At 40.7% G+C, this 17,660-nt stretch overlaps 1 protein-coding gene across 1 annotated transcript; it reads left to right on the top strand.

Moving 5' to 3' along the window:
- The first annotated feature begins 557 nt into the window (after window positions 1-557).
- On the top strand, window positions 558-13,738 carry rab1ba (zRAB1B, member RAS oncogene family a). Its single transcript, XM_041964565.1, has 6 exons — window positions 558-842; window positions 4,383-4,455; window positions 4,592-4,687; window positions 5,566-5,661; window positions 7,347-7,478; window positions 8,535-13,738. Exons 1-6 carry the CDS (start codon window positions 829-831, stop codon window positions 8,727-8,729), a joined length of 606 nt encoding a protein of 201 aa, XP_041820499.1. The 5' UTR covers window positions 558-828; the 3' UTR covers window positions 8,730-13,738.
- Window positions 13,739-17,660: the final 3,922 nt, after the last annotated feature.

Raw genomic sequence — 17,660 nt, 5'->3', positions numbered from 1 at the left:
TCAAACAGGGGGTTTGTGTCTGAAAGTGTTTAACAAGGCACACCTCCTGCTATGGCTGGGTTCTAATTTATTATTACCATATATTGTCCCCCCGTAAACAGATCATGACAATAATCTAATATTACAATGTGACTTACAGTTTCCACGTATCAAGGACTTAAAAAACACTTTTTGGGAGATCTGGAATACACAAGTATCTATTTTATGAAAATTATACAATTTTGATCTAGCACAACAAAAAAAAAAAAACTTGACATGGTGGCACGAGTTTAACTCCTATCATCTTAAATGTCTTGCTCATTGATATCGAGTTGACCTTTGACAGTTATTAATTTTGTCCACATCACTCATCTCTTGCAGCTGCTTCAAAAAAAGTATGTCCTGCTGTCGCTGGTGAATGTAACCTGTTGTGAACTATGCAGTTGTTTTTCACTCGTTTTCTTTTAATAATAAACTACAAATCCCAACACTGCTCCAATTCTAGATTTGTCCGGATTCCTGAGTACTGACACGTCACCAACGTCACCTCACGTCACTACCGCACCTGCGCAGCCATCTTGAGCCTCTAGCAAGCAGCCGACACAGAAAGGCAGAAAAAGGAGTAAAATAGAGCAACCTAACGTGACGAAACAGGGCTATGTCCGCTAGAACCAAGTTTATTTGAAACAACGAAGGCTGGACACGGTGGAACGACCTGGGGACAGTGAAGGAGACGAGGGAACAGCCATCCAAGTGCCTCGGATACCCGGACCTACAAGTCATCTTTTTTGACCGGAGTAGGAAGGAAGAGTCGAGTCGCCGACAGGAAAACACATTCAGAGTGAAACCATGAATCCTGAATAGTGAGTTTTAACGAAACATTAAGCTGTGTGGCGGCCACTGTTGTGGTCAGTTACAAACCATAATGATGTGTTATGCGGTTTATGGTTTAACGTCATGACAATAATGCTAAGCTAGTCGCACCGTCGTTAAAATCATCGGCGAACATCAGGCAGCTGGCTCTCGTGAACAGGGCGCGGACAGCTCCTTTAATGTGACAGTCTCGCTAACGTGCTTTCTCTAAACGTCAGCTGACAGCTTGCTCGTGACTCACCATGTCGGCTATGGCACGCGACCTTTCACGGTGCAGATAAACGAATATAAAACGACAGAACAAAACGTAAAGAGCAAACGCTGTCCTTGTTCACTCAAGAAGCTGGAATAGAAAGAAACATGAAGTGACGCTAACAGATGTAGGATGGCTGACCTGTAACGTTAGCCTCGATAGACAGCCTAGCCTGTTGTTTTTTTTATGTGGACACAACGTCACGGTTAAGTTCTCGTCTTTATGGGCAAAGGTGCAAACTAAACGTACAAAATTCAAACGTCCAGTACTCTACGTTTGCCATAAATGCCGCTTTTATTTCTGTAAAAAAATGTTTTAGAAATTGCTTCAGTGCTACTACTAGTTTTACAAGCAAACTATTTGCATATCAGTTTTTGTATGTTTATTTAACTACTGCTGATATGCAACGTTATATCTATGTAGTTGGTGGCGAATTAAAAATATGGTTACAAGGCCCTGATCGTGAATACTGTTGTAACAACTATGTAATTTCGTAGATAAAAAGACAAAATTGGCTCTCCTCTATTGTGGAGCGCGTCAGTGCTAACGTTAGATGATACGACAAGTAGCAGATGTTTAACGGCTGACCTGCAGCCCTGAAATGAGAGGACACCCGCTGGTCACCGAAGCCCCCGGTCGATGTTGAAACGTCTCACTGTCGAGCTCTTTCTGTCCTTATGGGATGCTGGACAACTAGCTTAGATCACACCTCCACACCCGCAGCAGGCAGTCTTTATTTCCCTGTATGTTTACACATACTGTATAATCCTGTCTTTGGATACATATGCCTTAAAAGTGTCTAGGATTATAGGGTGCAATTTAGTAGCCCTGGTGAGTTCACATGATTGGGGCTGGTTATCCATATTCAAATATTTACCACTTTCTAGTAAGGTGCAGCTTGTCAATGCTGTAACTAGTGGGGTTATAAATGGTTGATGAATCATCTACTAATGCTGTATAGAGTTGCTATAATCATCTATCAGGACCACCAGAATGTAAAACAGTACACTTTACTGGTCTCCAGCATGACATCCCTTTGTCTTTTTAAATTCACTCTAAAGTTAGTCAGGAAACCCCTTTGTGATGAATTGTTTGACACATATGTTGTGAAAAAGGTTGCAGAGCATCTGGATCACAATCCATTCATAAGAAGTTTACTAATATTTGCAACTGCAGACTAGTTTTTTTTTAATGACTGATCGACATGCATAACTGCAGACTTGATAACTTATTTTGCATTTTATTTAGTTATTTTTTATTTAATTTATTCTGTTTTTATTCCTACTACTATTGCTCCATGGCAGGGGATTAATAAAGTGTTTGCTTATCCTATCTTAATCTTAACCAGTCAAAGGGACCTGGTAGCCCAATTGATTTTCTTTCTAATGGCTTTCAACTGATACATCTACATACAGTGTATAGAGGAGAGACAATTTTGACTTTTTATATACACACACACACACACACACACATACACATACATACTGTCAGCATGATGTCTGATATGGATAAAAACATGACTTCCATTGCTCTATATAGACAGAACTTTTTTTTAATGTTAGCCAAAGTAGTTAAATGCGTCATTGTTTAATGCTGTCTTCACACAATGATAAGGAGTTTTGCCTAAACAAACCCGCCTTAAAACTAATACAATTATGATTCAGATGATCAAGCAACGTATGATCAGAGGTGAAAAACTGACACAGTATTGCCAGTTTTTAGTAGATTTTGCTCTTTTTTACTACAGATCAATTCAGTCTGCACTCAACAAGTACTGCGATTCCATACCCACCTGCCCTATACATGATGAATCTTTGACAGCCAGCAACAATGTGTTTTCCATTACCATTGTCCTGCTTATTTACTTTTGGTGGCTTCAAATCTGGTTGGATCTGGATAGTTCTTAGTTTGAATAATTTTCCCAATTTTACTTTACCAAGTTCTTCTGTGTGTGTTTGTGTGTGTGTGTGTGTATATATATATATATTTATATATATATATACACACACACACAAATATGGACTAGGCTGGTTTAAACACTGTTGTATTCAGTGTTTGTAAGTTATTGTCAGTTGATCAAGTGTCAGGCTGTGATACATGTCATGTCTCAGTTTCGTATGACACTAGAATAGTAGTGGCATTGGGCAATTCTCTACAGCTGTCTGTGCTGTGTATCAAATTCATGTGATGTTGTTTTCCTCTCAGTGATTGGATGGGGTGGAGGGTGGGAATGGGGGATGTTGTTCACTCATTTTGGGAGAACATGCTAGTCGCAGGAGTAAGTATCAAACTTCAATCGAAAAAACTGTTTATATTCCTCAAGGTTTTAAATGTATCGTTTAGCAGGTGGTCAGGTATGTGCACTAAAATCAAAAAGTTGAAAATCGTTCCTACTCAGCCCAAATTCCAGGGCCAGATTAACCTGCTGGAGGGACCCGGGGCACAAATGCTCTTATTGCTTCCTATTAACCATCCAATTCCTCCCCTTTCTGTACACTCTGTACAGTTTCTATACTGGTGTACCACCTGGCCCGAGCATTGCTGTATGGTATTGTATGAAAGTTCCAAATAATATAAGACACTTACTATTCTGTGATGTATACTGTTACCGTGATATAAAATCACATATACCGTGGTAGATTTGGCTATATCCGTACTTGACAACATGAGAATACTGATAAATTTGGCTTAGAGCTTAAAACAGCTGTTGAGCTCTCCTCGTGGGATTTTTGGCTCTCTTCATACTCAACTGAGTGCTTCGGCTTAAGGTGGTGAAAAAGGTTTGTTGTATTGCCCCCTTTTGTTGTTAGTCTTCTTGCACTTCCTGCATACTACTGTGGTGATCTTTTGTAATCCAACCGCTTCACACAACTAAAGTCACTCCCTTTTTTGGAAATAAATACTTCACTTTGGAGCCAGTAGCAGTGTTACCTTTGCTTTGAGCCATGCATGTTGTTGCTGTGTGTAATGGCATGATGTCATTATGTCAACAAGTCGGAGTATTTCCATTATCACAATGTGATTTAAAAAAAAAAAAATTAACTGGTAACTTTAACTTTTTACTGGTACTATCGAGATCGATAGGATTTGGCCCACCTTTAGTTCAAATATCTATATAAACATTCAGATATCGTTATTGTTACTGGTATTAAACAATGTCAACCCAGCCTGATTCGTTAGAAAGGGGTGTGTCAGGAGAATGGCTTCAGTCAGTTTTTCACACAGTCATGGCACTACACTGCAGCTCCTGTTCAAACCTGGTCCGTTTCTCTTTCAGTGACTATTTGTTCAAGCTCCTGCTCATTGGAGACTCTGGAGTAGGAAAGTCCTGTCTTCTGCTGCGCTTTGCTGTAAGTAGTTCTGTCTCGCCCTCTGAAACATGTTTTTCCTTTACTACTCCAACGGCAGACTTTGGTTTTTCCTCATTGTACTGTTGACCAGATCCTGTCCTGTTCTCCCTCACTTAATCTGCCTCCCTCTCTGCAGGATGACACCTACACAGAGAGCTACATCAGCACCATCGGTGTGGACTTTAAGATCCGCACCATTGAGCTGGATGGCAAGACCATCAAACTACAGATTGTGAGCACAGGCACACACATTCTCTGTACACTCTCTGTAACCCTCACCTGAACCAGGGCTTTGATCCAAGCATTGTTATCACAACACGTGTGTGTGCGTGTGTGCGTGTGTGCGTGCGTGCGTGCGTGCACGTTTTTTATTCAGATCAAGCTGTAACTGGATCCTGCTTTAGTTAAGAGAACATGCTGTGCCACCTCAAAGACATTCAGTTTGTTAAGCAGACATCGCTCTGCTTCATGTGCACACACAAAATGAAAAGCACACTGCCCAGTGTACTTGTCTTTTTTAGATCATATATGACATGAAAGGCCAACAGTGGGACCAACTGTTCTATGTCATATGACTAAAACTATGTCATTTCTATGGGAAATTTGGTGGCCAAGTGAAGTAAGTGGACAATAGTGCAAGATGTGAAGCTGATATTTTCTGACATGCTGCTGGGGCCGGCCCAAGCAAAGCAGGGGTCTGAAACATTAGCTAGCATGTCAAACCACCTCAGAGTTTTGATCCATTGCAAACCTTGTGATCCTCAAAAGTTCTGTAAAGTTTGTCATCTTTTTTTCCTGCACTGTTTGACTGTTGGTTGTATCCTAATTTCTGTTAGATGCTGAGAAATCTTTTTGTCCCAAACCCCTTACTGCAGCTCCCTCTGAAGGATCTCAGTCTTGTCATTGGTTAAATGCAGAAAATCTATTATACTGCCTACTTCCTACTTATTGCTCCATTTCTCCTTTGGTAGCCACAAAAATATAGATTAGGAAATTGTTTTAAGTGTTAATTCATTTATTTAGATTGTATATGAAACTGTATTTTGTTGTATTGTTTTCTAAACCTTTCTCCCTTGTAGTTATTTTCTGTCTCTGTCTCTCTTCTCTCAGTGGGACACTGCAGGTCAGGAAAGGTTTCGTACCATCACTTCCAGCTACTACCGCGGAGCCCACGGCATCATAGTTGTATACGACGTGACAGATCAGGTGGGTCAGCAGTCTCGACTGTCAGAGTTGGAAATCAGACCAGTACATTTTTTTTTAACTTTGCAACCGAAGCACAGAACAGCTGTGCTTGAATTTTTTTTTTAAATTGCCATTCTCTCAAGGGCATTAGTCAATTATTTTGTTACCTCAAGAAAACGAGCTTTGTTAAGATAGTGAGATAATCAAGCAGTTATCACTAGAAGACAAAATGTAGTTTTCTCGTATTACTTATGTTTGTCAGAGATCGGGGTGCCAGGCCAACATGCATAGATGGCATCTTGACAACTGTAGCAACTGATTCAAGATGAAAATGTCAGATCAAGAGATTGCCATTATTGATCAATGCATCAGCCTGTACTTAAATCTTACTTATTTCAGTACATATATATATATATATATATATATATATATATATATATATATATATATATATATATATGAAATTCCACATGAATGTCTCATAGGATAAAATCAGACATCAGAATGTCGTCAATTTGTACAATTTGTACTTTCTTTGTAGCAACATCCATGTTTGAGGCATTGTAGTCCACCACAAGCTAATTGGTTTTGCTGATATTTAGCTTCAGGATTGGTCTTCATTACATATATTATATGAAACTGAACAGACATGAATGTAAACTGCAGCTTGATTGGTGGAAGAGTACAACCGTGAGGCAGTGATTTTAGTTAAATTTGTCTATGTTTGTGTCCTAGCGTTTTTGGAATCAGGATTGTAAATGCTTTATTACACCAATCAAACACCCACCAGTGTGGTTATTTTCTTTTCCAGTTCCCATATGCCAATGATAATTCTTTTTGTTGTAGACAGTAACATATCTGCTTTAATTTGACCACTTTATGTAAACCTACCCCTTACAATAACTAGCCAGAATGTAAATACCCTCAAATCAAAATCATTTTTACCATTCTTACAACAAAAGTTCCTAAAAACTTGTTTTCTCCTAATACAACTCTGACTCCGAAAGAGTTGTGACAATGTGTAAACATAGATAAAAACAGATATATTCAGCTGAATACAGTACAAAGACAAGATATTTCATGTTCAAAGTGATGCACTTTACTGTTTTTTGTGAATATTGACTCACTCTGAAGTTGAGGTCTGCAGCACGTTCCAAAGAAACTGGGACAGGGGCCTCTTTACCACTGTGTTACATCACATCTTAACAACAGTCAATAAGCATTTGAGAAATGAGGAGAGCAGTTCAAGAAGTTTTGAAGGTGACATTCTTTCACATTCTTACTTGATATATGACTTCAGTTGCTCCACAGTCCAGGGTCTCTGTTGTTGTATTCTATGCTTTACGAAGCGGCACACATTTTCAGTGAATTAACCTGTTATCTGATTACCTGTTAACCAGACAATTCAGTGTTTCTGGCTCCAGGATGACTTAGAGAGCTAATTAATGACTAGTTAGTATAGTCATATGAATGTGACTTTAGCTTTTAGAAAGTTGTATTAGGGTAATATTAGGAGAATTAGTGTGTAGAAGTAATGATCTTGTTAGACTTAGACTTAGGATTTCATTACATTATGTAGGTGTTAATAATGTTCTACTTTTTGTTCTAACTGCATTTTAGTATTTGAGAAGATTAAAAAACCTGAGAAGTCACCTGCAGTTCTGTTCAGTGTTTGTCATGCTGATATTCTTGCTGTCATTGTGCAGGAGTCCTATAACAACGTCAAGCAGTGGCTTCAGGAGATTGACCGCTACGCCAGTGAAAATGTTAACAAGCTTCTGGTGGGCAACAAGTGTGATCTGACCACTAAGAAAGTAGTGGACTACACAACAGCCAAGGTATGGCTGCTTTCTCTTTGTTAAGTAACAACACGGGGTGCTCATTATTGGCTTATGAGTGAGGAATGCACATTGTATACAATCAGTACAATCTTTTGATGCGTTAATGGTAACTTCAACAAAGGTATATTCAGTGTTGTATTCAAAATTATTAAGATTATTGGTGGAGTATCACTTTCAAATCTAAGGCTGGTATTATTCTGTATTTTTTGTATCGTCAGCAAATCCCATGAAAAGACTAATACTAACAGGGTACTAGTCTGTCTCTCAATACTTTAAACTACTCCCTTTCTGTGGCTCCCAGTTCCAAGCTCACAGGTTCTTCCTACTGAAGATGTAAACCTTTAAAGGGGATATATTATTAAAAGCACTCATTTCAGTGCTTGTGCACATAAATTTGGGTGTCTGATGTGTGTAACAACCTAGAAAACATGTAATAAGACAACCTAGACAACCTGAAATGAGTTTTTTGTGGGCTTACTCAGACCCCTTTCTTCCTTGTACACAAAAAGGTAGTTTTAATAATACATTTATGAAATATCTATTTTCACAAGCAGATTAACCCACATTTAATGCTGGAGTGAGTATTTGGGGTAGCAGAATGGTGTGTGTGTGTGGGATTGAGTCAAAATAAACCACAGTATGTGTGTGACGTGATGTGGCTCATTAATGTGTTTTTAATAGTTTTTGGAGAACAATGAAGCTCTATGGCACAAAGGAATAACATACAGACATCATCAGACTTTGATACATCCACAATGATTTCCATGTGATTTGTTGACAGTAAGAAAATATAGAATATTACTAGACTTTCAGGCTTCAAAGTGAGCAAAGGAAATGAAAATGTTTGTTTTTTTCTTTAATAATTTGCATATCAATAATCACAACAGTTGCCACCCAATTTTTTGACCATACGGTCGATACATGCCTTTTGGAGATGCAGTCTGTGTGGAACTGTGAGTCTGTTGTCTGCCTTGCTGCTGTCATTGTGACTGACTTTACAACCAATGTCAGATATCTGTATATTTCACTGTGAGTTTCCTCCTTTTCTGGCAGGAGTTTGCTGACTCTTTGGCCATCCCCTTCCTGGAGACAAGCGCGAAGAATGCCACCAATGTAGAGCAGGCTTTCATGACCATGGCCGCAGAAATCAAGAAGCGCATGGGCCCCGGGGCCACAGCCAGTGGAGACAAGCCCAACTTAAAAATTGAGAGTACCCCTGTCAGGCAGTCTGGAGGGGGCTGCTGTTAAAGGAACCATTGCCCGTCACCATCCTGACCATCACCTCCACCATCTCCACTTTTTTCTCTCTTTGTGCATCCTCCCATTATCTCTGCCACTCCCACACCCCACCATTCCTCCATAACACCCAGTCATTCACACCCCCTGACTAACCCTCTATCGGCCTGCCTGGAGATCAAGGGATGGTTGGCCAAAACAGAGGAGCAACCTTTAAGAATGTTAAGATCAGGAATTTGCCAGGGTTAAATCATGCCTGCACATCCACCAAACAACAGAGAGAATCTGTGAGGGAGGGACAGAAACGGACACACCCTTGTACTTCTATCCTTGTGAGGACATAATCCTATCCTTAACTTCACAACGGAATGTTTAACCCTTACCCTTATGCTGACCCAACCCAAAACCAAGTCTTAACCCTAAAACAGCCCTTTGAAGTTCTGTCTGAAAGTGCGGAAGGGCCAAAATGTCCTCATTTTCCCAAAAAATCCTCACTCCTTCGGTCTAAAACTCAAATTGTTTCTCACAAAGATAGCTGTACAAGTGTACACACACACACACACACACACACACACACTCACACTGTAGCAGGGTGGCAGCAGTTAAAGAGATTCAAGCCTTTTGGCTAAACACCTCCTCAGGCTGTCTCTTTGCTGATCTCATCTTACAGCAACCCCACAACATATTTACCTGCACAAACAAACACACACACACACACACACACACACACACACACATAAACATACACATATGTGCAGTATACTTGACTCACACACTGTAGATGCTCGGTACACAGTAGGATGTGTTCCTGAATAGCTGCAGCCTTCTAATAGTGACTCATCATTGCCAGTTATTGATGAAGATCCAGGGAAAGCCCCTTCAGTGAGCCTCTACCTCCATCTGCGCTCTTCCCAGCTTCCATTCTCACTCCTAAGGTGTGTTCAGACAGAATGCATTATGTCACTCTCGTGAATTAGACCCCAAACAGCCAATGTACCAGCTGTAGTGACGCTTCCTGTAAGCTAGCTAGAAGTGGACACACTGACTGTGTGTACATGTGCGTGTGTGTGTGAGACTCAGCCTGTGACTGAATTCAGAACTCAGCAGGAACTTCCTTTTTTTCTTATTTCCCTCCAGTTTCTGGATGTTTGTGAAGTAGATTCTTAAGGCTCTGGGATAAGCCTGAAGTTTTTGCTCACGTTGAAACATTTTCAACTCCCAGAGAGTGTCTTTGCCTCAGTGTGTGCCACCTCAGATGCATTTGCATCTATTCATGACTACTCAAGTCTTTCCATTGACTTTGAATGCAATTGCGCCAGCTCTGAAGCTCACCTCAGGTTCTATCTGAACACACCTTTATGTTCTCAATATGGTTCAAACATACCTGGAGGTGCTGTATACAGATTAGTCATGTAGTTGTGTGAAGAATGAGAAATGACAGCTTGCTTTCCCAGCCCATTTCACACATGATGAAGCATGCCGGAGCCTTTCATGCCTAGTCACATCAGAAATTAGCAAAGCACAGTTTATTTCGCATCCTCGCAAAAACAAGCTAGGTAGCATAGTGATGACTTTTGGGGCTGGTTAGCACGATACATGGGCTGATGGGCCAACATCTAAGCAGTCACAGTTATCATTTTTCTCATGAGATGACCACCATTGTACTGTCGGCTTCTGGATGGTACAACACAATTAATATGATATGATCTATTTTGGACTCTTTGGTCTCCTCAAACATCAGAAATCCTGAGATAGCATGTGATTGGTCAATGATGCGATTTCACATGTCAAAAAAATTCACCAAAGTTGAACAGTGGAAAAGCTTTGCGCAGATTTGATTTTCTGCAATTCCATTGAAATACACTGGCTTTGGCTCAAAATGTTGCTGTTATATATGCTGGTGTGTCCAGGCCCATTGTCTGAACCGATAATGAGATCACATACTGGGGAAAGAGCTACATGCAAAGACAGGTTGTAGTTAATTTTGACGGAAGCATTGACCAAGGGATTCCTAAACCAAACTCTGTGCTCAACACTTGAGGTAGAAGAGTACCGCTGGCGGGTCGGTTGATTACACATGTAGACATCCGAGCTGGGATGGAGGTGGTGGCAGTGAGAACTGCAATATATTTTTTTTTTTTTTTTTTTTAGTCTTCAGTCTTCGAAGGAATAATTTCATATGTAAAAGAAAGAAATGTGATAAAATGCTGTAACATTTAGCAGGGTGACTTCCTGGAATGACACTAAATATTACAGTTCAAGAGCAGATAACACTGCACACAGATGACGAGGCGTGAAAACATGACAGGAGTTGACTCAGACAAACAGAAGCCATTGGCAATATTCTGCATTGATCTTACGATTACTGTTTTGTTATTGTTGTAAATTCATTGTTTTTATTTTCTCATCGATACTCCTGATAAAGGCTCTTGTACAACTAGCTTAAACTCTCTTGTTCAGTACGTCACAGGTAGGTTTTAGGATGTGTTTTAATTCTGGCTTGTTTGCAGATGAAGCTGACGTAGAGATGTGGTGTGGGTGTGTCTGTGGGCTGAGGGGGTGGAGTCTTACAAAAGCTGCTGTTCCTTCCCTGACATCATCCTGTTTGTGTGTGACACATGATTCACATCCATCTTTTATGTCCATGTGTGTTTCTGGTTCCTTATCAGATGCTTTAATGCTCCAGTTTGTGCCACCTGTGTGATCCATTTTACATTAGAGTCCTTTCTGAGAGCTTGCCGAGCTTTCTGCATTGTTGAAGACATGTCCATAATCCTGTGGACATGGACTCTGAGAGATTGATCCCCAATCCTTTGAAAAATTTGAGATGCTTCTTAAGAAAACCTGTTCATCTGTGATTAATGATCTGTCACAGCTTGTGTTGGAGCGTGAAATTTCACTTCTGACCTCAAAATAATCTTAACTCAAGGTCCATTTCCAGAGCTTTCACTGTCGTTATCAGTGGAAGCTCTGAGAAAAGGCTAGTAAATGGACCTTGAGTTAAGATTATTTTGTCATAGTCAGTGTATTTATTGTGTGGTTTATGTCACTAAAGTGAATCTTATCATTGCCTACATCTCAAATGTAAAACAATGTCATGTAGGGCTGGGTATCATTTCAGTTGTATCAGTATTGTATTTTGCCAGTACTGCTAATGCAATACTGTAGTTTTGGTACAGATCCTGTGGAGGAAACCTTCTACTAAGTGGTTAACATGTTTTTGTCAACCTAGTGAAAATTATAAAAGGAGAGAATGAATTGATGGAAACTTCCGGTCTGTGCCAAAATGCACTGAGGTTTCATACTTAGCCCTGATTACTGAAGAGGAACAAACTGGAGCTCAAAGTTTCCCCTCATTGCTGTACGAGACATTTATATAAACAGGTTTGATGATCTCTCTGGTTCAGACTTAGGCTGCCCGTCCTGACTGCCAATGGTTGGCATAGTAACAGTGAAATCAGAGACAGGTATGAGGCTGTTGACATGCCTCGAGCTCTGAGCGGCTCTCGGCTTCTCAGAACTGTGTTAGGTCTCAGCAGTATTTCCAGGGAAACTACAAGGAATGTGAGGAGAAGAGCATCCTCCTGCCGTTTTACAGGGGCCTCTACAATGAAGGAAACAATCTGTGAGGCCTCGTCAAGCTGAACTACAACTTTTTACCTTGTTTTCCAAAGAATTTAAACATTTGGTGACATATACATCTAGTCACACTTTAAAGGATGAACATACTGCACTAGATTTGCATTAGGGCCTTTTAAGAACTCACTCTTTTATTTGTTTTAGTTTTCTGTGGTCTTGTCAGGTTCATCACTTGTGTTTGGGGCGTCTGGAGGCTCAGGGACTGACTGGTCTTGGTTTGTTGACCGGATATGAATTCCCAACTCTCCCCTCCAGCTAACCATGTTGCTGCAGCTTGATGAATTCCTCAAGATCCTCCCTGACTGGCCCCTCCACTCAGATAAGAGAATCTCACCCAGTCTTTGGTTGCTTGTCAGCATTTCAGGTACCACACCGCCTCAGAGTCTGGTGAGGCGTCACAAAGAGCATGCAGCTGCAAAAGTGCGTTTTCAGCTGCTGAGAAGTGAATACAGATGAGTCCACATTATGTTCAGAACAACAGCCTTACATTTGGGAAGTGCCGTCACTGAAAACTTCAGCTCTGGAGGGATCAGAGTGAAGCACAGCTGTGACGTTGGCTACTTCTGATCATGTTGCCATCTCTTGGAGGTGTGTGAGTGTGTGTCTGTGTGGTGGCATCATTTTACACTGATGTATTTTTAGGCTTGTGTTTTTCAGCCCTGTTGAGCTAAACTGGAATGCTGTAGTTTGGTGTGCGGGACTGGAATCTGACAGGGAGGGAAGGAAACGGCTGTGTGTGTGTATAGAGTGGGGCGGGGTCGTGTGGAACATTCCTGAGCATTTTGGACATATGTTGACATCCCGGCATCACGCCAGTCTCACTTGAGTAGATGCAGAACAAGCAATCATTTAAAACTTCAACACTCAAGTCACACACACACACGTATATGGATGTTTTGCAGTTTGATGACTGATCCTTTTTTAAATCTTTCTTTCAATAAGTCTTGATGTTCTACTGATTTTAATGTATTCATTGAATACCATACTGTGTTGTCTAGTCCATGGAAGTATGAGGGGACAGTGGGTAGGGTTGGGACTCTGATGTTAAACAGATGCAGGGTGGGGCTTTTGCTTATGAATGTGATTCTAATGAAACAACACTTGACTTTTCTTCTTTAGTTCACTTTTGTATTCATTTGGGTTGAAGGAGTTATTTTCCATGTCATTTGCACACGTGTTCATTGCTGTTCAATGGCTTAATAAAGGCACTCACTAGGTGTTGTTTGTTAATAAAAACCACCAGGCAGGAGCTCGCCTGTCAGTCACCTTCTGTCTTTTTTCTGTTTGGTTTGTTCACTTTGGTGCTGTCTCCCTGCTGAGTTTGATCATGTTTTTTTTCTGTACATATTATAAATATATATATAATAAAACGATGAAAACGATCAATGTCAACACGAGAGCTGGTTTGGTATTGTTACTTAACAGTACCCATAATGGGTTCTTAAACGCCAAAGGACTGTACAAAAAGTGAATGCAGTGGGAAGGGGCTGGACTAGAACAGTTTTATTTTTGTATTTTCTGACTAAGAAAAAGAACCTTCCAGGTTCTGTAGATATACAGATTGGTACATGTGACAATTTGTTTCACCATTGATAACTAAAGATGATTATAACCCAATTTAAACCATAATTTGTTAATAGAATATTTTCACATACCTGCCAGAATCATTACAAGAAACGTCTATGACCAAAGACATCTTTGTGACCCTTTATAAGGGTTTTTTCAAAAAAACAAACAAAAAACCTCTGTTCAGCAAGAATCATTTTTGTACAGTCCCTAGTGTGAATATTGAATGCTGATATTCAGTGTTAACTGTAGGCAGTTTCATTGCATAATCAGTGTAATTGAAGTCAGAAGTTTACATACACTTAGACTGACATGGACACTTTTTTTTTTCAGTAAAACCACAGATTTCATGTTAACGAACTGGCAAGTTGGTTCGGACGCCCACTTTGTGCATGACACAAGTAATTTTTTCAAGAATTGTTTACAGACAAATTATTTCACGTGTAATTCACTATATCACAATTCCAGTGGGTCAAAAGTTTGAATATACTACAACTTAGTGTAATCAAACTTCTGTATACTTCTAAGCCTTTAAACAGCTTGAAAATGTCCAGAAATGATGTGTGGTTTTAGAAGCTTTTGAGAGGCTACTTGACATCATTTGAGCCATCTGGAGATGCATCAGCCTACCCTCAGGACAAAAAAACCCCAAAAAAACTGAGGACCTCCACAAGTCTGGTTCATTATTGGGAGCAATTTCCAAATACCTCAAGGTATTTCATTCATCTCTACAAATAATGGCATGCAAGTATGCACAGAACAACAGCAAAGACCTTAGTGAGATGTTGGAGGAAACAGCTACAAAATATCTTCATCCACAGTAAAACAGTGGAGTGTGGATACAGTGAAGCAACATATGAAGACATCAGCCAGGATGTTAATGGACAAATTCCCCAAACATACTTCAAAGTTGTGGCAAAATGGCTTCAGGACAACAAAGCCAAGGTATCAGAGTGGCCATCACAAAGCCCTGACCTCAATCCGGTAGAAACTGTGGGCAGAACTGAAAAGCATGTGTGAGAGAGGCGGCCTTACTAGAATGATTCAGTTACAGCAGCTCTGTCAGGGGGAATGAGCCAAAATTCCACCATCTTATTGTGGCAACTTAAACCTCAGGCCCGCTGGGAATGTGATGAAAGCTGAAATAAATCATTCTCGCTACTATTATTCTGACACTTCACATTCTTGAAATAAAGTAGTGATCCTGACACACAGGAAACATTTACTAGGATTAAATGTCAGGAATTGTGAATTGTGAAGTCTGTGTATAAACTACGTTTCCGAGAGCTGAGAGACAACACTAAACAAGAAATCAGAAATGTTTGGTGTCCCCGGCTAATATGAAAGTCCACTTCCACAGGATTAAGGGACTCACAAGAGACAGATAAAAAACAACAAGAAGAACAATCAAGAATCTTTGCAGACTTGACAGAGCTCCTCCAGAGCCACAGAAGACACCATGCAGCTGTTTAACAGGCTGAGTAGTGGAGCTAAAATGAGATTTATCTATAAAATCAGTGGTGTCTCTTATAATTTTCTCAGAATAATGTGAGAAAATACAATTTCAAACTTTTCCTATTTTCTTAATATTCATACTAAACATTTGTTCGCACACTTTTTTCGGTCAGCAGCAGCCTGAAGTCTATGAACCACAGACATCAGACTGGTCTTCCTCGACAGGCCTGTCCTGCAGCCTTCTTCTTGGTTACTTGTTTGAGTGCATTCCACTATTTGCTCTACAGCAGCTCAGTGACAAGAGGTAGGATCTCATATGACACACACACAAAGAAATGCGTATGTGCTGTGTACAGAAAAAATACACTGACAGTGTGGTCATTATTGACACCACAATCATATAATTTACATGTAACTGCTTTGATAATGTTGTTTCTGAGCCTTAACCACAGTAAGGCTCACAGCCATGTTTGCTCCCAGTGTGGGAGTTCCCACATGCTGCTGCTTTGCTGACATTTTACTGGCAAGAGTGAGAGAAAGTCTGACGATAAAGGGTCAATTCACCCAAATCACATACACAACAAACCCCAACCAACCGAACAACCAACGAAACCCATTAACCCCAGCATGTTTTTCCCCCCACTTATTTCACGTGGTGTTAAGACAAACCACTACATGTTTCATCTACCTAAGTTCTGAGACACTAACCCTGCCTCGTGAGTCCTCCAACTCAATGAAAGTGTGATGCTATACTGCTGGAAATCTCCAGGTGATCAATCAAACGTAAACCCACCGTGACATCACCAACTGGTTTGTGGATGACCGAGTGGAAATGTGAAATATTTGGATGAGAGGGTGGAGCTGGGAAGGATACCATTGCTTGGCCTCTATCCTGATTGGTGCTGACTGAGAACTTGAGGACACGCTGTGGTGGCAACTTGTCTATCACAAGGTAGCCACATGCTAAAGCCTACCCTGCTTTCACACTAAATGGAATCATAGTTTACTGAATGAAAATCATGCTGAATTGAAGAAGACTTGAGTAATTGAGACCACAAACTCAATTGGAAAATGTTTACTAAAAAGCTGGGTCATTTTCTCAAAATATGAAAAAGAGTCGCCCCCTGCTGGCCATTAGTAAGAATGCAGGTTTAAGGCACTTCCGCATTGCCTTCACCTTTCAGACCCAGAAGCCATGTCCACTATTTATGCAGGATGTGTTGAGAGACATGCTGAAACCTCACCGGGTTCTTGGCTCAGTTACTTCTTTGGGGAATTGTAACATGGTTAACTAACTAACTAACTGGATCATTTAATCCCATGTTTTTGAAACTGATCTTGTAGCCTGAACAGATGAAGTGAAGGAGCAAAATGTAGAGATTGGGAAAAAGACCCTGTGGCAGACAGTAAGGGATGCTGCCGTAGATGTAAAATGGATGCTGCTACCTTTTAATGAATGATGTTGATGTCATTCATCCCTCTAAGTTTCAATAGTTCTTGTGAGTTAAATGTTTGTCCTGATGGTGGGGCTAGAGGAAATAGTAGAATGGGTTATCAATCGTTGAGTGAATATGGTCTATCAATATCAGGAATAGTGTTCGATATCTAAGACTGTCAAGAGGCCACAAGAATTTTCTTGATAGTCAGAAGGGATGTCTTACACACACCAACAGTACATGCTCTCTATAGCGGTGCCCTGTTGCTTTCTACTGGAGCCACCACAGGAAACAAGTCCCACCCCATCATCCATGTCCCTGGCCAACATACTGTAGATCTCCGCTGCCTGTCATCCACATGGCAACCGCCCTTGATTAGTACTCCTGCGTCTCCCTGTGGACCTTTAAATAACCACACACACCGAGCAGATCATCTGTAGGTGCCGGCAGCTCACCTGCAGTACGTCACTGTGTCAACTGGACTCGTCGGAGAGGCAAATGAAGAGACATTCGACATTGCCAGTTGTCGTCCGGAGTCTGGCTCTGGCGCTGATATATAAACCCTGCGGCAGCTCTGGGTGGGATTGCAGCTGCCCTCTGCATCCACTCTGCAGTGAGACCTTTTCAGCAGTGATAGTACATTTTCACATGCAATCCAAAATACTATGTTTACCTACATCTGACTGACAAATTGAAGATACATGTAAACGTGTAGCATGTGGGACATCTTTGTGGGGTTCTTGAATCTGGACAAATGGAAGGCTTTGACAGTGTGTATTCAGCATTTCCTCAGGTGTTGGATAGGTGATGTCAAGCTGTCCTGATGACAAAGCTGCCCCATCGTATC

This window comes from Chelmon rostratus, chromosome 23, assembly GCF_017976325.1.
Source record: "Chelmon rostratus isolate fCheRos1 chromosome 23, fCheRos1.pri, whole genome shotgun sequence".
Taxonomy (NCBI): Eukaryota; Metazoa; Chordata; class Actinopteri; order Chaetodontiformes; family Chaetodontidae; genus Chelmon; species Chelmon rostratus.
Note: the sequence above shows the minus strand (reverse complement) of the source record. Positions and strands in the feature narration are given on the sequence as shown.